Source organism: Amblyraja radiata, chromosome 20, assembly GCF_010909765.2.
Source record: "Amblyraja radiata isolate CabotCenter1 chromosome 20, sAmbRad1.1.pri, whole genome shotgun sequence".
Lineage (NCBI taxonomy): Eukaryota > Metazoa > Chordata > Chondrichthyes > Rajiformes > Rajidae > Amblyraja > Amblyraja radiata.
In genome coordinates this window covers 26,919,254-26,943,553 of record NC_045975.1, presented here as the reverse complement: position 1 = coordinate 26,943,553, position 24,300 = coordinate 26,919,254, and the positions used below count along the sequence as shown (strand labels likewise).

Here is a 24,300-nt window from a genome sequence, read left to right as displayed (position 1 = left end):
GCACCCGCTGAGTTTCTCCAGCTTTTTTGTGTACCTTTGAAACTTTGTCCTTTGGAATCCATGATTCATTTCCTCATGATTTCTCGGAGATATTCAACTGTGATATCCCATTTGGCCCTTTAACATTAAGAAAAAATCAACCCCCTAGACTATATGCCAGAAAGCAGAACTGTAGCCATGTCCATCCAGAAACCACTTTGGCTGCTGGGTCTGTACATGATTGCATGCTTCTATCAGGAGCTGCCTGAAGGGTGGCCCTAAAATCATGATCCTGTCATTCTGCCTGGCTTCTCTTTAAATTGTTGTGCTCTTCTAACTTTCAGTGGAGTGTTTGGCTTTTCAGTTGATTCATGACCTTTTCCAAGACCCTCATCTGCATCCTCATTAAACATACCTATTGTAAATGTTGTCTTCCATTGGAGTTACGTTCTGTGTTTTTGGTTGTTATTACACAAATCAACTTTGGATCTAAAGATGTCCAATCCACACCCCACAACCTAAACTATTAAGGTTGTGGTCACCAGCAGCCTCATTCCAGTCGAGCCTTTCCTTTTGTCATCAGACTCGTGCAAGGTTATTGCAGATGTGTAGGCTGTTCAGTTACTCAATTCACTGTGTTATCGGAGGATAGGGGAAGCAGAGGTGATGTAATTGAAACGCACTCCCTGTTTATAGTGAGGGGCAAAGTTTCAGAATGGGGTGTCACCCTTTTAAAACCGAGACAAAGATAAATTTATCTTCAAGGGACTATAGTGGAGTTCTCTACCACAGAGAACTCGAGATATATTCAAGGCAGAGATTGACAGATATTTAAATCGCATTAAAATTATAATAATCTGGTACTTTCAAATCAATGGTGATAACAGACTGACATATTACTTGGACTAATGGATATTTTTCCCGTAGTACATCACCCAACACGTTTAAAATCAAAAGATCATAAGTGATAGGAGCAGAATTAGGCCATTCGGCCCATCATGTCTACTCCGCCATTCAATCATGGCTGATCTATCTCTCCCTCCTAACCCCATTCTCATGCCTTCTCCCCTTAACCTCTGACACCCATAATTTTAATCCAATTTTTAAATGCAGCATGTATAATATATATTCCAGCGAAAGCAGGCATGTTTAAAGAGAGCACAGCAAATGGAATTTATCAACAATGGATCATGGGGAAGGAGTGGGAAATGGTAACACGATTTTAATGAATGAGATTGCAGGCCCGTGGAGCTGAATGGTCTATTACTACTTCATTTCCTGCCGTCTTACATATTCTAAAATTTGTATTTTCGGCTCATGGCAAAGTCCCTTTTCACACTAAATGTGGGTGGAATATTTAATCTTTCTTACCACAGGGTCATAGACACAAAATTAAAGGACGTTCCTTTAGAACAAGAGCAATAGTTTATGGGGAATTCTGCCCATGATATAGTGAAACTCTGTCTGACTTATATTCATTTACCAGTACAAAATTTACCACTATTTATTTCTTTCACAGTACCTTCACCACCCGGAAGCATAGTAGTGACCGATGTCACTAATTCATCCCTTCAGTTTAGATGGGATAGACCAGAAAACATGGATATAGGAGAATACACATTTATTGTTAGTTACCAAACGGCTCGAGCACCAAACAGTAAACATTTTGATGAAGAGGACAATAACTCTACTATATCTAACCTTGCCTCTGGAACCAAGTACACCATAACTGTTCTTACCACTATTCCTCAGAATCTGAGCAGCACCATTATGAGAAAATCCATCTACACAAGTAAGTGCCGACATTATTCTCATGCGAGGCTGGAACTTTTTGTTTTGTCTGTTTACATGAAGGAAAACTTTTTAAATTAATTTTGCCTCCCCAATAGATTTGGTTAGAGTGACTGGATTTGATAAATGGGTTCAAGTAATTGTAATGATAGAGGCTAATTTTTGGATAACAGTAAATTAAACCTTTAATCCCGTTTGTTATTATGTTGATGTTCACAAAGATCAGCGTTTCCCTCATTTGCACAACAAATGAGGGAGGAGTTAGAAATGGTTCAAGTAAATTTGAGGGCGGGGCAGAAGTTGGTGGCGGATTTTATCAAATTGAATACCGCACCTGTACGTAGTCATTGATGTAGTCGTTGATGCAACGTAGTCGTTGATGGAGCAACAAAGGAGATGGAGAGTGGCATCGGAGTAGGTTTGGAATAAAGACTGCTCCTCATAGCCAACAAAAAGTCAGGCACAGCTCAGGCCCGAACAAGTATCCATAGCTACCCCTTTGATTTGTGCAAACGTGAGAAATCAAAAGAGAAGTTGTGCAAGGTAGGCATGAATGCTGGTTAGAAAGAAACGGGGAGCCCTTGGACCTTCCTGATGGGGAATGTAAATATAAAGGGACGTTGTCGATGGTGAAAATCATGCAGTGGGAGACATGGATTGGAATTTATTAAGATGGAAAATAACAGGCGAGGTGTCCCAGATGTAGATGGGAAATGTCTAGATAAGGTGGAACAAGATAGAATTGAGGTGTGAGGTGATACATTTGGTGGGGCAAGAACAGGTGGAAACAATGGGCCTACCTGGCCAGTTCTCCTTGTGGATGGTGTGTAGGAAATAGAAACGGGCAGAATGGGGTTGCAGAACTATTGGGTTGGAGGCTGCGGAAGGAAGATCTCCTGAAGTGATGTACCTGAAATGAAGTCTACCATCTGCATTGGTATGCGAGACAGTGGCCTGCTGTTCATTGGCTGAGTTTGTGGTCTTGGGATGGGTATGAGGAGGTGTCTGACAGCTGCCGACGAACCTTTGCAAGGTAGAGTTCCGTCCACCAGACCACAACTGCAACAGTCTGATGACGAGGTTCGGTCTGTCGTGGATTTGTTCACTTGTCTTTGGCTTTGATTTTGCAAAAATGTCCTTGTTTCCTAAATAGCAGTTGAGTAATTTTATTTTGATTCTGGGAGTAGTGTTTCTCACTCCGGAAAAAATCTTGTTGGACCCCTTTTGTTTTTCGTCCTACATAAATGAATGTGAGTTGTCATAGATTATCTTGAAATAAATAAAATTCAAATAATATTGAGCATTTTAATATCCCAATTAATTGTATCATTTCATAGATTTGTCCTAAAATTTTCCACAGTAATATATTCTTAGCTGATCACCAGTGCCTAACTTTGAGAATGCTGTCAGGGATATTCTCCTCTCACAGATAGAAAAGAAAACTCAACTTCCAAATTGCAACCACCTGGGAACCCATTGGCAGAACATTAAGAGCAGCATTATTGACCAATACTATGAGGCTGACAACTGGGTCACTTTCTTCAACTGAGTGAAGCAAAAGTAGACGAGCGAGCAAAAAAATTGTAATGATCTTAACATGAACTTTTATTTCCAGAACCAAATCCTGTCAAGAACATTCGTGTTTCCAAAACAAACAGCATCTCAATAAATCTCATCTGGGATCGGCCAGTTGGGTACCAGCGTGAGTACAATTACACAGTGCAAACACATGGAAATACATCTTCCGCTCAAGTGGTCAGTGATGAAAACCTACTTGTTGATGGCCTGAACTCGGGAGATAACTTCACATTCACCATCATCACCCTGGCAGCAGATGGCACCCAAAGCAATCCCGTCAATTTGTCCCAGTGCACAGGTGAGTTTTAAAGCCTCGGTTACAGTCAAATCTGATTAATCTGACACCCTCGGGTGGTGCCGGACTGGCAGATGTTCCCATCTTTTGAATGGATTTCCAATTAAAACTCCAATGTAATTTTCAATTGAACCCAGTAAGGTTCAAGAAAGCACAGAAACGGGGGCGCTAGTGAGTTTCAAGGAAGTGTGAGAAACAGAACTAGGCATGTTTAAATGGAGTGAGGGAATTAGCGTGCTCATGGGATCTGGGGACAAGGTTCGTGAAAAAGAGCATACGAAGCAACATCTGGAAAGCTAAGTACCAATCCATTGGGATTTCTGATCTATGGAACAGTAGCTTGTCAGTCCCTAATTGTGGTTTCATCAGTTCGTCAGATTAGTCTTCTAATTATCTAATGCTATGTTAGGATGGCAATGTACAGAGGAGGCCAATTAGTCTGTTGTGCTGGATATTTGAAAGAATTACCTCACGTCCCTGCCACTGCTTATATGTACTGGAGGAAACTGGAGACAATGGTTTATGAACTGAGGAGAGGAAAAATAAATCAGAACTCATTGTTGACCTAGCAATAAAGTCCAGTATTTGTTTTGCTTTATTCCATCACCAAACATTGTCATAATAGCTTCAGTTTAATTTCCAACCAGGCATGGATGTTGTGACTGTGGATTAAGGAGGTGCAAATCATGCCCATAGGATCCCACTGAAAACCATTACCCAGGAAAATACCTTGTTGTCTTGGCTAATTGGTCATCTATTTATATAAATGAATGTTCACTTTTTATTTTTACTAATTCAATAACCTAAATTGATACTAGAAGTCTGTAGACAAAACACCAAATAAACAGCTTCTGGTGAAAATCTTTTTTTTCCCCTTTCTTACGCACTTTCATTGAAGGTAAACTCAGACCCAAGCAGATGCTGCTACTAATCTTGGAGTCTCTAGGCCAGAGAAAATAAAAAAACAATTGTGTTTGCCAACATTGATCGTCCAGCCACAATTCAATGTTTCCTTGTGGTTGAACTGATTGCCAAGTCTTATTAGTTTGGTTGATGCATACAGATCTAGGCAATTAACTGAAAAGGAGTTAAAAACTTAGCTGGTACTTAAGCAAATAATTTCTTCCGAAGAGGAAAAGAAGAATGTCAGAGGGCGGGAGTTGGATCATGATTTTATTTTCCCAAGTCATGAATTCAGTAGGACAAGATTTTCTTTATTGTACCAATGCAAGTTTTTGTTTCCCTGTAGATGCGGCTGCAATTAGTTCTTCTTCTCTGAGCTGTGAAGGAGTGAACCGCAGGCCTGTGCTTAATCTGACGTGGATATGTCCAAGTGGACTGAACACCGGCTTTACACTCCAAGCAAAACAGAGCTCTGACGTTGTAATAAATGGAAGCAGTGCAGCGTGTATTTCAAATAAAGAGCATCAATACAACCTGAGCAATGTTGAATTCTTCACAACCTATATTGTCAGCATCACCACCATGTCATGTGGTTTGCCAAGTACACCAGTCAGTATAAACTGTACATCTGACATTACTGGTAAGTGAATTCTCTCACTATGTCCGTGTGGTTCAAAAATATTATGGTCAGAAGTCTTCCCTGATTCATACAGAATATGCATTCATTTGTTATTTTCTTTTTAAACCAATTTCGGTCATATTTTGTTGAAAAGCAAGATAGCAGGTGCTAGAAATTTGAAATGATATTGGTAAGTGCTGGAAATATTCAACAGATCAGCCAGTACCTGTGAGGAATATTCATGTTTTGGGACAAAGACCCATCTTCAGAATAAGGAGCAAATATATTTTAATACGGGTCCTTCCTGGACCAAGTGACCTAAAAACATTGTACATTGCAGGTCTTTTAAATACCTCTCCTTAGCTATTTTTTTCCTGCATCTCTTGATATTTATCCTTTCACATGACATTGTTTCTTTGTGAAGATCTCAGTAATTATTCAATAATATAGCCACACTCTCTACATGCAAAGGCTTCCTCTTTGGACTGTAATGCAATCTATATTTTCCTTTACAATCCTTTCATTTTATCCAATAACAACATGTGTCATTTATTTCCTCTGTCACTTCTGGGCAATTAAGGCACTCTTTTTAAATCTGTGTTATTTTATGAATGGAACACTTATGATGCCTCCTTTTCTTACTGTTACATTGTAACGTTGGTTTCTGTAGTCATTCAGGATGCTCTGCTTTTGTACTACCTGTATTTCATTTTCCTTTGAATGAATTTGTCAATGATGGGTACCTATTTCTTATTTACTGCTAATATGCCATTTTTTGTTCCCAGTGGACCTGTATCAAATCCCATTTATAGTCCCTTAAATTAACTTTTTTGATTATTGTTGCATTTTGATTATTTTGACTTGTTTTTTTACTTCACTCCTATCTGACTTTTCCACTGTTTGGATATTCCTTCGTTCTCATGGTTATATGTCTCCCTGACCAAGCACTTTTGTGGGGGTTTTTTGGCGGGTATTTTTCCTTGTTCCCTTCTTACTAAATGCCTAATTCTGTAAATCCACATCTCTTTATAAATGAAAGAACAAAGTATGAATGCAGCAACAAAAGGGAAAACATCAAATAAATAATTAGGGGAGAAATATTGCCTTGGCTCTTGTTGAACACTCCATTGACTCCATCTGCACTTCACGCGACCTTGGCAAGGCCACCAGCATAATCAGGAACCAGTCTCGCCCTCTCCTCCCATCAGGCAAGAGGTACAGGTTTGAAAACGCATATCTCCAGATTCAGGGACAGTTTATTACCAGTTGTTATCGGGGAACTGAACTGTCCTCTCAACAGCTAGAGTGCAATCCTGGCCTCCCATCTATCTCATTGGAGACCTTTGAACTATCTTCAATTGAACCTTATCTTGCAATAAATGTTGTACTCTTTATCCTTTATCTGTACAATGTGGACGGTTTGATTGTAATCATGTATAGTGTTTGACTGAATAGCATGCAACAAAAGCTTTTCATGCATATCTTGGTACATTTGACAATAATAAACTAAACTAACTAGGATGTTAAATACCTATTCAAGCCCAGACATCAGCAGACATAGAACAATACACGCAGGAATAGGACCTTCAGTCCACAATGTTTGTGTTGAACATGATGCCACGACCAACTCTTATCTGCCTGCACATGGTCCATATCCCTCCATTCCCTGCATATCATGTGCCTATCCAAAAGGCTCTTAAATGCCACTATCGCATCTGCCTCAACTGCTAGCTGGCAGTGCATTCTAGGCGCATTCCTATCTATGCGCCTCACAATTTTATATGCCTCTATTGAGGTCTCCCCTCAACCTCCAGCATTCAAGAGAAAACAATCCAAGTCTGCCCAACCTATCTTTGTAGCTAAAATTCAGAGGCAATTATGTAAAAGTTGCAAGTGTTTTTAAGGCTGAAACTTTGCATGCCGTGTTCATGGCCAGAACATTGATCACCAAACTTGGCATTCTTTATGTGGTAGAACGATGTTGAATTCAGGAAGATCAAAGCAACATTTTGCCAGGGCTTTGGCAGGTGAAGGTAACCAACCCAGCTGAAGGGTAGGTCAGATGATCAGAGGGTATAATGAATAATCTCACAGCTTCCAATGATAAATCTGAAATATTGACTTCAAATTGGCTGCCTGACTGAAGCCTTGTCTCTCATTTGAGATTCTCTCTAAGATGCACTAATAGAGTTGTATAAAAGTATTTATTCCACATCCATCTGACTTGAAGGTAAAGTAAAGTGTATCTTCAATAACCAAATGCAATGAATCCATCTTCAATAAATAGGAGCAAGAAAGAAAGGCAACGGAAACTTAACCCACAGGGTAAAGTGCTTTGAAGTTAGCTGTCAGGAAAAGTAATTGATATTAAAACATATTTTGGGATGCTTTTACTGAAGTGAAAATAAAGGAAGGATATGGAGAACAAAGAATAATGAGTTCAATCCATTAATAAGAAGCAATGTTTTTCGTTTGTAAGTTCTAAAAAGTTTATATATCTAAAATCCCTCCTATTGTTAATAATGTACTGTACTCAATGCATTCAGTGTAATGCTGTGTTATTTGACAATATCCAATTCATTTACAGTTCCTCCGCGACCTCTTAATAAATTAGAATTATCAAATCTTGATATATCCCACAATTCAGTGCGGTTCAATATCAGAAGGGATGCATTTAATTCTACCAGCGGTCCAATTTTGATAATTGCAGTGATTGTTACAAAAGGTGAAAATGGTAAGTACTTAGTTTTTAATCATTATCATCCTTTTCCTGAGTAGATTAATAATCACTCAGTGATCATCTTGGCAAATGATTTGCAGCACATGTTGCACCAGAAGGCAAAAATATCCCTGGCCCAGAATTTATTTTATTTTTATCTTAGACTGGCTACCAAACCTCAGCAAGTGATTAGTTTGTAAAATAGATCGCCAAAGGTTTAGAGAATACCCTGATTGTGCCTGAACAGTACAGGGACCAGGAAGTTTGGAGCAAAACCTGACCAAACTTTTGACAGATATGCTGGTCCTTTCCAGCTGAAGGGTAAATTGTATTTTTATTGTATCTTGGGTGCCATTGCTACATTCTTCAGGGGTGAAAATTGACATAAATGCAGATGGTTCAGGTTGTGGGGTCAATAAGTAGTTGAACATTGCAGATACCATTGATTGGTCTGTTGAAGTAATGGATCAAATAGTATTTGCCGACTTTACTGAACACTTTGAAAAGGACCCGTAGGCTCATAATTATTCATAATGCAATTACTTAGAAATAAACTGTGATTGATGTAACTACATATCATAGAATTGTACATCAGAGAAATGGGTACTTCGGGCCACTCCGTCCACGCCAAATTAACACAAATCCCATTTGGCCGCATTAGGTCCGTATCTCTCTATGCTTCTCCAATCCAAGCAGCTGTCCATATCTCTTTGAAGTATTGTAATTGTATCTACCTCCACCACCTCCTCTGACAACTCATTTCAGATATTCACCATCTCTGAAAAACATATCCCTCATAACTCCTTTTAAAGTTATACCCTCTTTCCTTAAATGCATGCCCTCTAGTTCTAGACTCCCCTGCACGTGAGAAATGATTCTGACTCTCTATCTTATTTAAAGTCCATGCCGCACCCACGGTAGAAGTTGGCCGCGGGCCGGCAGTGATGGCTTCTTCTTCCCCCGGGTCCCCCACGAGGGATGCCGGGCTGTAGACGCCGCACCAGCTGGAGCTCTGCAGACTTCAGGCTGCCGGCTGCCCCAGGCCAGCGAAACGGAGCGCTCCCCTCCAGCGAGCCCCAGCGAGGGTCGCCCGCTCCACGCCGAGAGTCCACGCTGCGCCCGCCGCTGGAGCCCCGGGCGTGTCTCCGGGAAAGGCCGCGTCGATCCTTGATGTTAGGCCACGGGGGAGGCTACCTGGAAAAAGTCGCCACTTCATGGAGGAGGCGACCGAAGCGGTTTCCCCCTCACCCCCCCACACCACCCCCCACACAAAACACACGAAGAAACACAAAATACACACTTTAAAACATACTAAAAAATAAAAAAAAGCTGGAAAAACTGACGCGCTGCTGACATGGCTGCACACAGAGGAGCGCCCCCTTCAGGGCTGATCATCCAAAAGCAGTACCCCCGTTCCTGCTTTCACCCCATATCCCTTGATTCCATTAGCCCTAAGAGCTATATCTATATCTTGAAAACATCCAGTGAATTGCCCTCCACGTCCTTCTGTGGCAGAGAATTTCACAGATTCACAACTCTCTGGGTGAAATTTGTTTTTCCTCATCTCAGTCCGAAATGGCCTACCCCTTAAGGGCCTGTCCCATGTGGCGATTTTTTTCAGCGACTGCCGGCGTCATTGACTGACGTATCAGGGGCGACAAAAAAAATGTTGCGACACTTGAGGAAACACCGTGCGTCAATATGTCATCACGACGCGTCACTCCGCATCACACCGTGACTTTTTCGGTGACCTGATACGTCAGTCAATGATGCCGACAGTCGCTGAAAAATTCGGCAAGTGAGACAGGCCCTTTATTCTTAAACTGTGACCCCTGGTTCTGGACTCCCCCAACATCGGGAACATTTTTCCTGCATCTTGCCTGTCCAATCCAACGTGACACAATCCCTTAAGAATTATGTATAAGATCCCCTTAAATTCCAGTGAATATAAGCCCAGCCGATCCATTCTGGGCAGGCTAGTACGTCATTCCTTGGAGTGAAGATGGGTGAACGGTGATCCTATGAAGCATAACATCAAGAGGGAAAAAGATAGGATGAATACACAAACTCTTTTCCTAGTGGTGGAAATCAAGAAATAGGGGGCATAGGTTTAAGGTGAGTGGGGAACGATTTAATTGGATCCTGAGGGGCAGCTTTTTCACACCAAGAGTAATGGGTATGTGGAATGAGTTGCGGCTGCCACAATAACAACATTTAAAAAGTTTAGACAGATACATGGGTAGGAGAGGCAAAGAGGGTTATGGGCTGCACACGGATGAGTACATGGCAACAGCTTTTTTTTTTTTTTTTTTTTTAAATCAAAAATATTTATTCACATATTAAAATAGTATTGACAATACAATAAAACAAAACACCACCATAATACAAGACGAGCTAAACAATTATATTGCAATCCTTGTCAAGGATACATTCAACCCCCCTCAGTGCCCAGCGGTCCCGGAACTCCCTCAGGGTGCCCGTAGACAGGGCGTATTCCCTTTCCATCCGCACCCGGGCACGGACGTATCCCCGGAAAAGGGGCAGGCAGCCGGCTCGGGTAGAGCCCTCCACCGTCTGGCGCCGTGACTCGCGGATGGCCAGCTTGGCCAGGCCCAGGAGCAACCCAACCAGCACATCTTCAGCCCTACCCTCTCCCCTACGCACAGGGTGTCCAAAGATGAGGATGGTGGGTGAAAAATGCAGCCAGAAGGCAAGGAGCAGCCCCTTTAGGTATTGAAACAGTGGCTGCAGCCTCACGCACTCCATGTACACGTGGTACACAGACTCTTCCAGCCCGCAAAAGTGGCAGGCGGCTGGCGAGTCTGTGAACCGCGAGAGAAACAGGTTGCAGGGAACACCTCGGTGCAATACCCTCCACCCCAGGTCCCCAATATGGCAACAGCTTGGATGTGTGACCTCTTAGTTGGCGTGGATATGTTGGGCCAAAGTGCCTATTTCCATGCTGTATGATTCTGTGACTCTCTCAACTGTATGTTTGAATTTCCAATTGTGATTGCAGTTGCTAGTTTGGTTGTGAAAAAGGTCCAAAATAAATCATTTCTATTTAGAACCAAAAGATAAAATAACTTGTGGATCATCACTCTTGAGTAATTGTAACTATGAAAATATTAAGCTAAGCATGTTCATGTTTTGCAATAATGACATTGTATGCCTCTTGATTGCAGAGGCAAGGAAAAAAAACTCTATTGAAGCATTTAGAATGTTTGGTTCGTTAAATAATGTTGATGTGAAGGGAATTGTATAGGTGATGAATGAAAGGAATCAAATTGATAGATGTGGTGTTCTTAGCTCAGTCCATGCTTTATGTCCTTAAGATTGTTATTTTGTTTTGCAGAAAATGCTCCTAAAGACAACGATCTGGCAACAGCATATAGCAGTGGTATATTAACCTATGTGACACTAGTGATAGACTTGCGAACTGCTCCTCAAAATACCAGACTAGATGCTCAGACAGATCCCATCTCCATCAATGTAGGAAATAATAGTAAAAGTATGGGCTATGTAAACCAGGAACTAACTCCTTTGACTGGTTATCGGTAAGTTCTGTGATGATCATGCATCTTAAGTGGCTTTACGAAAAGAACTGTTCTATATGATATGCGATGCGATGATCATTTATGAACCATGAAATTCTTCATTCTTCTTTCAATCTATCCGGTCTTGGAATATTTAAATAATTTAGGCGGCTTCATGTGACAAATGATGCCTGTTGTGTAAACTCGTTGTTATTGTGACCCCCTCGCAATGTGTCTCTCGTTGTCCTGAAAGTTGTTAGCCCAGTTCCATTCCAAATGCAACAAAAATATTCTTCTGAAGCTATTGAATTTGAACTGTGCAGAATTCTAGTAAACAATCTTCAATCTCCAGGTGACAGTGTTTTCTCTCATACCCTTTACTCTGTGCTTTATTTCAGACTTAGTTTGGCTGGATTTACAGAAGTACAATATAATAAGGAGAACAAAATTGATCCAAACAAATCCTTATATTCAAGATATGCTTATTCGGAGATGATTACAATGAAGCAAAATCCAGGTTTATATGAATTAAGATTTATTTCCTGCATTGTTGAAGATTTTACTGAAGTTATTTGACCTTGCATTTCCTTTTTTCTGTTGCAAGCCTCTTGGCATTCCCTTACTCCCGTCCCCAGTATTACTCATCTCAAGAGCCAACATTTGCTGCTTCGGATCCTAGGTTTGGAGGAAAATCAGTTGTTGCAATCAAGTGACTTATTTTAAATTTTCACTTCAACATCCATCTCCTCAGGTTCTTCCATTGGAGATTGTCAAGTGGACTCAAAGTATTTTAAAGATTCATTAATTTGAACTGCATAAACTTAATTGTTCAATGATTCTACATCTAGCAACATGAGATAGTTTTCACCAAATTAGTCTGGGTTAAGTTTTAACCAATGTTTCAAGGAAAAGGAGTCCCACTGAATAAACAATGTCTGGTAATAATTGACAATGCATTTCCCTTCTTGAAATTACGCACAGATCCAACTCGAACCCTTGGTTCCAGACATTTTCAGGATTATCCGTTTTGCTGGTCCACCAGAGGTCACTGCCTTCGAGAGGAGTTGAATGGTCTGCCTAGGCCGTCAAGGGGTTGAGATACCAGCTCACAAAGTCAGCCTGGGATCTGACGACTCCAGCTGGGCCAGTGTTCCAGAGCCACGGCCACAGGGGGAAAATTCAACCCGCCGATCGGCCGCAGAAGTCCTAATGAAGTTGAGATCAGCTGCCTCATCCGGCCTGGGCACCACATTTTTGGAGGGACGTATAGGGAGGTTTTCAAGTGCACTGTCGTGATTCTGTCTGGATTAAAGGAGGTGAAGGGCCACGAGTTGTCAGAAAATCGGTGGTGGACTTGTAATTTGAAAGAAGGAACTTGATTGAATTAATTCATTTTTATTTCTATTATATTACTAACATGCACACAAAATCAGACAACCCAAATTCTACCATTCTTGTCACAGTTGTTACCGGCAATTGTAATTCGAGCAGAGTTTTTTCTAACTTTTAGATACGGTGCCATTAAGTCTCGGGGCTTTGACTTGTCTATTGCAGGTGTCATTATTGGAGCTGTGGTTGGAACTATCCTGGGTGCACTTGTTATACTTTTCCTGGCAATACTGCTTATTTGGTGGAAGAAACGGTAAGCTATGTTCTTGATTGTAAATGGAGTGGGAGGGGTATATTCAATCTTATCCTCAATACATTATTTGTGCTAGGAGTGATGAGTGTGCAGCAAGCCTCCTGCAGAATTTGCAGCTAGTCGAATTAAGCCATTCAAATACAAGTTAATTGGATTGTAAAGAAAAAAGTGTGTGGGGGCGGGAACACTCAATATGATAGCATGACATTTTAACTAACATAAACTAGTTGATATTGATAGGCAATATCTCGAAGGCAAGAAGAGCATAAAGGGCCTGTCACACGAGCATGCGACTGCATGCGGCAAGCGCAACCTAACGTGGTCGCTTGAGCCGTACGGCCTCGCGGGGCCGGTCCCACTTCGATCACCGGAGCCGTATGGAGTTGTACGGAGCTGGTCCCGACATCGCGCGGGGCTCCGAAAAACTGACAGTGTTCAAAAATTCCGCGCGGCAACAGCCTGCCGGCCCGCAGCCGCATTGAGGTCGTGCGCACCGTCTCGACGCCGTACGCACCGTCTCGACGCCATACGCAGCGTCTTGACGCCGTACGCCTAGCGCAAACTTCCCGCGGACTTCGCTCGAACTTCACATCAACTCGTACGGGATCACTCGACCTCCGCGCGGCCCCCGTTTCCAGTTTCGTCGTGCTCGCCGCATGCAGTCGCATGCTGGTGGGACAGGCCCTGTACGGGGATCACTCTACATCCGCGCAGCCCCCGCTTCCGGTTTGGTCGCGCTTGCCGCATGCAGTCGCATGCTCGTGGGACAGGCCCTTTAGGCAACACTGTGGAAACTGGACATACTAATGGAATAACCATAAACTTTGACTAACCAGTTGTGATATTACCAGTAATCAACCTACTTTTCCTGTCTGTTCACAGAACAAAGTCGAACAACAAGAATTTAACCCAACTTCCAATCCCAAATATGAGGTACTTTTATTGGGTACACAAACCAAGGGCTGGGGTCATGCATGTAGAACAACTTTGAAATCGAAAAGAAAATGCCTGAGGTTGATGTACATCTGGACGTAATGTTTAACTTGAGTTCCATGGTCTTTTAATATGTAAGACAATGATGAAGGTTCCATAGTTTTAATTTTCAGCGAATATAATGAGTTAGAACGAGACATGATGTGGCAATTAATCAAATCCAACAGCAGTGCAGTGAAATAAACCATGTGTGGAATTTTTTGTGGTGACAAGAAATGAAAGTTAAGGGAGGAAAGTGCATAATTGCACTGATTGCACAAAGTTAAGATTTAAGTGTAGAAACATTACATATATTGGCTGATGAACAAGAGAGGACTTGTGTAGGGAGCAGTTTATAGGCCTCCCGATAATAGAGGGAATCTGCAGAATGTATGAACCCAATGATTGGATTAACCTTGCAAAATCAAAGTTCTTTTAATGAGAGGCTCCAAATGCCATATTGATTGACAATGCAACTCAAACAAAACAATTATTTTTTTGCCCACAATCAAGAATCAGCAAATTCTTGGACATAGCATCAGTAAGTTCTGGAGCTGCTTGGTTGTTAAAATGCAGCATTGTAGCAATGAGAATGGTCAGGGTAATCAGGTAAAGTGGAGAGCAATACTCGGAGATTAGGGCATTCTCTTGCCCACCAATTTCCTGGCATGCAAACTTTAAAGTATTTCTGGTATTGGAATATATTAGTCAACAATTAACTCTCTCCCCCCCTCCCTCCTCCCCCCCTCCTGCCCCCCTCTCTCTTTTTCAACAGGGTAGCAAGAAAGTAAGTATGAGCCTTAATTTTCTAACTTGGCAACTTGCATTCAATTGTGCTGTCATATTATTTAAACACACCTGTGAGCTGTAATCATTTGGCAAAAATGGACCATAGAACCATTTTGAAAGTGTTAGGTTGGAGAGGGTCATTGATGGGGAAAAGGGAGAAGATACAGGCCAGGTTATAATTGCTTTGTAAAAATTCATAACCACGCATAAAATGTGGCATTTGACTGAAGGAAACATCGAAGACCACTCTACAGGTTAACCCATGATACATCCATTCGAGTACTGGAAATTCATGTTTGCAGAATTTATAACTCGATGGGCGGGGGGGGGGGGGGCGAAATATTAATGAATAAACGTTTTTCGATTTGCGTTTCTTGACAAAAAATTATAATGCAGCCTGTTTTATAGGGATATTGATATAGGAGTTTTCTTCATTGTGTCAAAACATGGTGTTCTGGAAACCACACAGTCTCACATGGAGACGATGTGGAAAACATACAAGTAGTGGTAAAATAGGATTGTTAAATCTCGGCACCAGACGAGTACATTGATTGTTCATTCTCTCACTTGGTTTCAGTGTAAATGGGGGTATTTACGGAAACCTGGATTAATCTGACCTGAAAGTATTTAGTGGTATAAGAAAAGGAAGCTTTGCTTCACAAATGATCTGTTTGTTACTGATGGTAATGAAGTGGTGGGACCTTTTACATTGCATCTAACTTGTGCTGAATCTAACCTCAGATAAAGGATACTGATAGTTATGTTTTGTTTCCTGGCAATGCTTTTATTTAACCTGGAGGACTAAAACTTAATAAAATTATTGACATATCCAACATTTTAAACACATGAATTCTCAGCCCTGAGGAGTGATTTGTTATACATTGGTATTTCTTACAGTGCCATCAATGTGGATTACTTTGAAGGATATTTCAGCAAGCAACATGCTGACTCTGATTGCGGATTTGCTGAAGAGTATGAGGTGCGTTACAAATCCATCCATGTGTTTCTCTTCATTCTGATTTGGTGCATTCTTTCCTCATCTAGGTTAAGTGATCTTTATGGCAAAATCAAGTTTCTCTTTGTTTTCATCAAAATGCGTGTTTTGGCACCCCTGTATTTACAGTTGTACTATCTAATATCCCACTTCCATAATATGTAACCTACCTGGTAGCTTCTGCCACCACAGTTTACTTATTGCCAGAAGAATTCACAAGTCCATCTCCTCCAATTTTTTATTGGATGAAGGGACTGACAGCCATGGATGGCACAGTCATTTTAAGGGGTCTAAGGTGGAGATCCAGAGGTAGCGATGTGTTTGCTTGATCATTGTTTCTACTGTTTTGCGAATCATACTTTCCAAACATGAGCAAATAAACACTTTGTTAACAAGTTGGGGGATCGGGTTGTGATATTTCAAGAATCACTAGTTAGGAGTGGTTCTTGAAGACTGGAACATTTCAAATATCACCCCACTGTACAAGAAGGGAGCAAAGCAGAAGAGTGGAAACTATAGGCCAGTTAGCCTGACATTGGTAAGATTTTAGAGTCAACTAGACTAAGTGGGACCCGTTGGGAGGCCTGATCCCCCAACGCAACCCATTCCCCAACCCATTCCCCCTCTCCCCCATGGCTCGTCCCCCGTCTTTTTACCGAGCTCACTCCCCCCCTGTGGAGGCCAAACCAGTGGATATTCTTAAGGCAGAGATAGACAAATTCTTGATTAGAAAGGTGTCAAGGGTTAAAAGATGAAGGCAGGAAAATGGGATTAGGAAGCAGAGATCAGCCATGATTGAATGGCAGTGCAGACTCGAAGGGCAGATGGCCTAATTCTACTGCTATAACCTATGAACTTGTGATAAAGGCATGTTAAACTAACACACTCGTATGTCGTTCCTTTTCAGGAACTAAAGACAGTCGGAACATTGCAGTCAACACAAGTCTCCCAGCAACCTTTGAACAAGCCTAAGAATCGTTACAATAATGTTTTGCCTTGTAAGTGATCTTGAGTGTGCACCTGAACACATTTCTCTCTGTTCAACTTTTTCTCACTCAGCCAGAAATATTTTCCTTACCTACTTTGCGTTTCCTTATGTGTCAATCATTCTTTTTCCACACTATGCTCTTTGTGTTTTTGCTCACATTACTCAATACCACCCTTCTGTCCATGCTGTAAACAGGATCATTAAACCACAGATAGATTAATGATGACAATGCTTGAAGCCATTGCCCCTTTTGGAATGGAGTCTGGGTAACTCTGCTCCCTGCTGTTTGCTGTAAAAGGGATGATGGAATACCTCTTATTGCTTTGTTTTTGGTTTTGTTAGGTTGAGACAGCCCTTCCAAATCTTCCAACAGCTCGTTCTCCTGCTTTCACCATCATAAAACCTTCTGAGTGGAATTACCATGCCCTTTGCAAGAGCTGTTGATTTTGAAAGAGAACCCTACCATCAAAATAGAACATGCCCCTGTCTGTTACTGCTCGTTCATTTTGGTATCACCTGCAGCAGGGTAAAAACTGATTGAAGGGTTGCCACTCAGATGCAATTCATGTCCCTTCCAATTTTGGGAACACTTAAAGCTGCACATCAAGTATTGCCATATTACCATATACATTGAATCCCCAATATCAGCCAAGAGCAGATAGACACAAAAAGCTGTCGGAACTCAGGGGGACAGGCAGCATCTCTGGAGAGAAGGAATGGGTGACGTTTCAGGTCGAGACCCTTCTTCAGATGGAAGAGGTGTCTCGACCCGAAACGTCACCCATTCTTTCTCTCCAGAGATGCTGCCTATTCCGCTGAATTACTCCAGCTTTTTGTGTGTATCTTCAGTTTAAACCAGCATCTGCAATTCCTTCCTACACATCTGCTAAGAGCAATTGTACTTGGGAAATATGATTGAGCTAGACTAAGTGGGACCTGTTGGTTCCCCCAATGCAATATTCCACCTCTCCACCAATTCCAATATTGGTGGCCAGTGGGGGGGCTTTCTGGAGCGCTAGTATGGGAGTTGTGGGCTGAAGGGACTGGTTTCTACAGGGCTAGTATGGATATTGTGGGCCGAATAGATTCTTGGGCTGGTGGCTCAGCCACTCAAGCCTGTTGTTCTGGCAGCTCACTCACTCACGGCTGGTGGGCTGGCAGTTGACTCACGACTATTCCTTGAAATTCCATTTCAAACAGGGTGAAAGGCCACCAAACTCAAGTGCAGTTTCTTACCACTTCAAGCAGGGTGCAAGGCCACTAAAGACAGCGAGTCGTGACCTCTCCCTCCTCCATCTTACAGAGACTGAGCCACGCCCACACTATATTATAGTCCTCCTCCCCCCCCTCCGACAAGAAGAGGAGTGGCCTTCATGGCATGATTGACAGGAGAGAGAATCTCAACATTTATAAACACTAATAACTCTTTTATTTTTATCGAATGGGTCGACTGGGCTTATATTCACTGGAATTTAGAATTTAGTAGGCCATTTAGGACTGAGATGAGGAAAAACTTCTTCAGCCAGAGAGTTGTGAATCTGGAATTCTCTGCCACAGAAGGCAGTGGAGGCCAATTCACAAGGTATATGGGGTAAAAGCAGGAACAGGGTACTGATTTTAGATGATTAGCCATGATCATATTGAATGGCGGTGATGGATCGGCCTACTCCTGCATCTATTTTTCTATGAAAGACATGGAAGATTGAGATGGAGAGAGAGAGAGAGGGACACGCTCTGATGCTAGATCAAAGGGATATCATTGAGAATTGTTGGGCTATGAATACAAAGCTAAATGGAAGCTAAGTTTCTTTTTAACTATTTTGGTTTAGTTTAACGTATTCAATTGTGTGTTTTGCATTATCTAAGTTAAAAAAAATAACTTTCAGTGAATTACAAACTTTGAATGAAGGTTGGGCTTTCTTAGTATAGAGGGAAGCTTTGTCACTGCTCAGACCAACCTGATGGGGTACAAGAAACATAATTACCAATAACTTTTGTTATCTAAGGTTTTTGTGCGATTACACCTGCACTACAATATTGTCCTTGATGTTTATGGATGGATGTTAATTGCATTATCCACAGTTCAGAGACTTACCAGACTAATGCTTGGAATGGCTATGTTATCTTATGAGGAAAGGTTGGGCAAGCTTGGCTTGTAAGCAAGTGTAGAAGCATGGAGAGGGGCTGAATTGAATTGTATAATATGCTGAAGGGTGGATGGTGAGAGGATGTTTCCTCTTTTGGCTAGAACAAGAAAACACTGCTTAAAAAATAGGTTAAAACATTTCTCTGAGGATCCTAAGTCTTTGAAACTCTGAAAGTAGTGGAAGAAAAGTCGATGAATAGTCTGAATATTTTAAGGAGAGAAGAACAGATTCTTGACAAACAAAATGGAAAACTGCAGGTGGCAATTCCTACAGCCATATGCATTGCGAAATAATATCTGAGATGGCTTGATCATGCTATAGTGTCTGAGCATATGCCAATACCATTAATAAATCTGAGGAGCTATATATCTGTGCTGTCTATCCTTTGATGTTTTATCACACGTAATATATTTATCTTTCTATTTGTTTCTAGATGATAACAGTCGAGTTAAACTCTCTGTCACTTCAGATCCATCCAGTGATTTCATCAATGCTAATTTCATGCCTGTGAGTTACATTAATTCATTCTATATAGAATTGGATGTACATGGCCTGTGATAAGTTCATAATTCACGGATGATTTGAGATCAGAGGATGTAAGATCTGGAAAAGTAACATAATGGTGAGCAAACTGGTTGGAAATTCAGGAAAAAAGCCTACGGTGAAGGTAATAATTCACATTTGGAGAAAAAGATTCACGGGACTATTTATATTTGATTTGAACTCAAGATATTACCATAATTTTCCAAGGACACCAAATTGGAATATATTCAGCAGGGCTGTGACCTAAGGTGTTCATAGACAAGAAATAATTATTTAATCCGAAATGAATTTCAATATATATTTATGTTTGGTGCTTTTTGTGATGAATGTATGGAAGTCACTTACTTATTCGGAACAGAATCCAAATGGAATAGAGGTGCAAGGGGAACAAATGAAAGTAGCAGTGCAGGTTAACCAATTCATAAAGTATAACAAAGCATTGGAACATCATTTAGGAAAGGTTGAAGTTCAGAAGCAGAGATATGACCTGCTAAACTATAGGAAGGAATAGGAATACTTTATTGTCACCTGTGACTAGGCACAGTGAGATTCTTTGCTTGCGTACACAATGTATACAAATAGCAGCCAACGACGGCGCTAACAAAGTTACAAAGCACGCCGGCTCCCCCTTTTGTTCCCCCCTCTCCCCAACAGTCCCCCCACGCCAGGTCCCCATTGTCCTTTGTTTCCCCCCCCCCCCCATTGTCCATTGCTCTCCTCCCCCACCTCCCTCACGGCGGTCCCCCCACGCCGGATCCTCCATTGTTCATCCCCTCGGCCCCCACAGCAGTCCACCATGCTCTCATCGACCACCATCGCCACCGCCGCGACGCTTCACCACCACCGAGACCCCATCGACGCGAGGCTTCACCGCTGCCACCGCCAAGGCCTCACCGCTACCACGCTCGATTTCACGCCTCCGTGGTTGCGACCCGGGCCCCAGCCGTGGACCCGGACTCCGGCCCACGAGGCACTGGCCGGGCCCCGACCCGGGCTTCTATGCAGCGATTATGTGGGTCTGGACACAGCTACAGAAAGTCATTCGTGGTGGTTGATACCAATTGGTCAGCCAACATCAGGAAGTTGAACTTTCTGTTCCCTCCTGGATTTTTATCATGAGTTCCTGGATAATACCTTTCATGTTTTATTACAGATTGTTTAAAATTATAATAATTTAATCTGATGAACTATTTCCTCTTAGGGATACCACTCGAGGAAAGAGTTCATTGCTGCACAAGGGCCATTGATGAATACAGTGAGCGATTTCTGGAGAATGATTTGGGAAAAACGTGTACCAGCTGTTATCATGCTTACCAAGTGTGTAGAGCAAGGAAGGGTATGAGAATCATTTTCATTTTTACGGATGTTTGAAAAACTTCCCAATTTGTTGCAGATGTAATCCTAGCCTGTCCCAAATTAAGGGCCTGTCCCACTTAGGCAATTGTCCAGCGGATTGCCGGTGGCTGTCAAGTCAGAGTGAAACACACACACACACACACACACACACACACACACACACACACACACACACACACACACACACCCCCCCCCGCAAAGGCGGGGGCCGCGAACATGACAGTCGCCGGCAGTCGGCTGAAAAATCGCCTGTGGGACTGGCTCTTAACTAAAACTGCCCACGACTACCTCGACTACACATAACTACATGACGACCCCACTACAACTGCACCTACAACAACAGGATTGTCGATTTTCTCCATGGGGACCAATTTTTGGTCGCAGAAAATGTTTTAACGTGTTGAAAAATTTGCGGCGACCATACTGAGGACACGGCTAGTTCCCAGAATGCGGGAAATCCTCGCTACCATTAAGGAGACTTGCCAGAGACCACCAGCGAACATATGGTGACCATGTGGTGATCATGAGGTGACTGCAGAGTCTCCTGCACTCGCCTAAATAGTCGCCTAAGTGAGACAGACCCTTTATTCAGTATGAGCAGGTGGGATTAGTGTAGTCGACATGGCCAAGTTGGGCTGAAGGCTCTGTTTCCATGCTGTATGATTCTCTGACTGAGCTGGATGTTAATATTGTACAGCAGGGTCTACACTCTCAATTAGAGGTAGAATGAACCTGAATAAGATGACACCCATCTTGAATGCTGCATTTGGACAGGAGCCTCTTGCTATTATGGCCATGTAGTTTTACATTTGCATTAGTGTTAGTAATTCAGAACTTCAAATAATATCAATTTTAATGGAAACAAATTTCAAAGGCAGTGTGAACGTCACTACATCATCTGTTTAACACATGCAACAGAGGAGGAATTTTCACCCCAGGTCTTGTAATTAAACAATGAGAGTCATTTTTACTGTAAACAAACAGGAATAACTCGCCCATTCCCTTGAATCTGATTATCAGATTGGTACGTTGGCAAGAATTGCATCAACAATATAGCCTTCTGTAAGAACCTCTTCCCTACCAGTTGCTGCCGCACTCTGGCGTACTAATTGTCCTTCATCCCATTCTAACTTAAAGATAATGTGGGAACTCATGAAGGAGAATTCAGCTGCTCATGTGAAACAAACACAAGCTTCCCAGACACAAAGAAGACCATTCTTGTATTAATGCATTGCATGTGAGGCAAGGAAAAAGGCCCTTTGTGAGCCAATCTTGATCGTGTCAGTGAGAGCCAATAGATCTGTTAAATATGGGAAGATTACAGAAGATTTGTAGGTTAATTGGCTTCTGTGAATTGTTCCTAGGGTGTAGGATGCAAAAATGGGATAACATAAAACAAGTGTGCGGGTCATCAATGGTCAGTGTGGGCTTGGTGGGTCGAAGGGCTTGTTTCCTTGCTACATATCTTTAAAAAAAACTATTGCTGCCTCAAAGGAGTCTCTGTATGTTAAGTTTAATTAACGGAGAAGGAATTGTCAGTCTCCTCGTTTAGAAGAGTACTGCCACCTTGGAGAAGGAACTCCTCTGTTCATCTTGATAAGTGCAGTTTATTATTCTGCAGTGGTCAGGAAGGATATCCTGATGAGAAGTTTCAATGGGCTCTGGGGTGAAAGATTAAGGAGCATTAAGGATTTCCTGAACAATCTGTTTAATTACTGAGACTTTTATATTTTTACCCTTTGACTTCCAAAGTGTTTGGATATCCTGTGTTGCCTTTAATAGAGTGACTAGGACTTGGTTATTCCCATCAGTGGACCCTGACAATAAATCCATTGCAACAATATGAGGATGTGATAATATTTAAGAATGAATTTATGAGTCAAATGACATCATTTTTATTATGCGTTTACATTTTTGTATGTTAAAAACAGCTCAACATCCCTGCTTCTGGGCATGTTTCTCATCTGAAGCTGTTACCTGGTCTGCCATCTATTTAACTGTAAAATGTATAACATGATACTGGTATCTTTGAATTGACATTCTGCTTCTCTATGAAATAAATCAATACTTGAAGTTGTGACTCCTTCAGTCAATTTTGATTGTAATATTCTCTCTGTCACCTTCTAGGCAAAATGTGAGCAGTACTGGCCAACTGAACGTCCACTCATTTTTGAAGACAAGATTGTTACTCTGACATCAGAAGTCATTTATCAAGATTGGACCATCAGGGACTTCTCACTGGTAAAGGCAAGTCATCTATGGCATCATAAACTTAAAAAAAATATCAAGGAATTTGGTTCAGGTTTATAATTGTCGTGTGTACTGAGGTGGGGTGAAAAACTTTGTTTTATATGCTACTGGACCAAGTGCAGACACATTGGGTCTGCTCCCCCAACGCACCCGTTCCCTACCTGTAGCCACCACGGGAGGCATGGTCCTCCAACTCAAGCCGTCCCCGAACATAAGTTTCCAGCACTCTCTGAGCAGTGGGCTTTAAAAAAAATTCCAATTGCACTTGCCCTGCATGTTGCAATAGCAATTCGCCCTCCCCCTCCTGTGAGGTGAAATGTTCATAGTGTTCCTGTGTCGTCACTGCTAGAGGGGGAAATGTGAATCGGAATATGTAAAAGTCTTGTGAAAGTTGGCATTTTTAAAACCTTAATCGCGAATAAAGTCAAATATAGCATGAAGTCTTCAGTGAAGCTGATCACTGCTAGCCGAGCCATTGTGATGTCATCAGTTGAAGCTGTTTGTTTTAATTTCATAGTCTTTTGATTTTTTAGTCTTATGAGTCAAGAATAGGTCAAGAAATAAAGAAAAATGTTCAGTGAAGGTGATCTCTGTCTCTAGGGTAAAAATGTCAATCGGAATATGTAAAAATGTAATCGTAGTACCGCGTAGTGTTTTTGCGAAGATGTAAAGCCAACCACATATACACACACATATACACATGTACAAGTTCAGAGTTTTATTATATACTAGACCAAGTGGGACCCGTTGAGTCCCGTCCTCTCAATGCGCGGTTGCGGGGGGAAGGGGGTGGGGGGGTGGAAGCCTGCGGCCTGTAGCATCACACACACACACACACACTAACTAATGTCCCCCTTTGATATTATATTAATATTATTCTTTCGCTCCTTTTACCCCATCCCCTGCCCTTTCCACTCACGCATAGCCCCCAACTGTTCAGGCATGGCTAGAAATGGAGAGGGAGGGGAGAGAGAGAGGGCAGACAGAGAAAGAGGCAGAAGGCAGAGACAGGGAGAGGGAAGCGGGCGGACGTTGACTCGAGGGAGGCCGCAGGCGGGCGGGCGTCGACCCGAGGACCCCATTTCGTCAGCTTCATGTATTGTGCACATGGAAGAGACACTTTACATGCTGCTTGCATCTATTCATCCAAGTGTGCTCTTAATGAAATCTCATATCTTTGCGAGGGAGGGATGGAATGA

At 42.0% G+C, this 24,300-nt stretch overlaps 1 protein-coding gene across 1 annotated transcript in view; it reads left to right on the top strand.

The window, feature by feature from the left end:
* LOC116984406 overlaps positions 1 to 24,300 on the top strand; it is a 116,313-nt gene that overhangs the window by 73,374 nt on the left and 18,639 nt on the right. The window contains exons 60-73 of the mRNA XM_033038560.1: positions 1,499 to 1,771; positions 3,386 to 3,646; positions 4,893 to 5,186; positions 7,753 to 7,899; positions 11,240 to 11,441; positions 11,819 to 11,937; positions 12,975 to 13,062; positions 13,945 to 13,995; positions 14,810 to 14,821; positions 15,721 to 15,802; positions 16,725 to 16,815; positions 19,386 to 19,459; positions 20,697 to 20,831; positions 22,979 to 23,098. Coding sequence (XP_032894451.1) covers positions 1,499 to 1,771; positions 3,386 to 3,646; positions 4,893 to 5,186; positions 7,753 to 7,899; positions 11,240 to 11,441; positions 11,819 to 11,937; positions 12,975 to 13,062; positions 13,945 to 13,995; positions 14,810 to 14,821; positions 15,721 to 15,802; positions 16,725 to 16,815; positions 19,386 to 19,459; positions 20,697 to 20,831; positions 22,979 to 23,098 — 1,949 coding nt within the window. The remainder of the gene's footprint in view (positions 1 to 1,498; positions 1,772 to 3,385; positions 3,647 to 4,892; positions 5,187 to 7,752; positions 7,900 to 11,239; positions 11,442 to 11,818; positions 11,938 to 12,974; positions 13,063 to 13,944; positions 13,996 to 14,809; positions 14,822 to 15,720; positions 15,803 to 16,724; positions 16,816 to 19,385; positions 19,460 to 20,696; positions 20,832 to 22,978; positions 23,099 to 24,300) is intronic.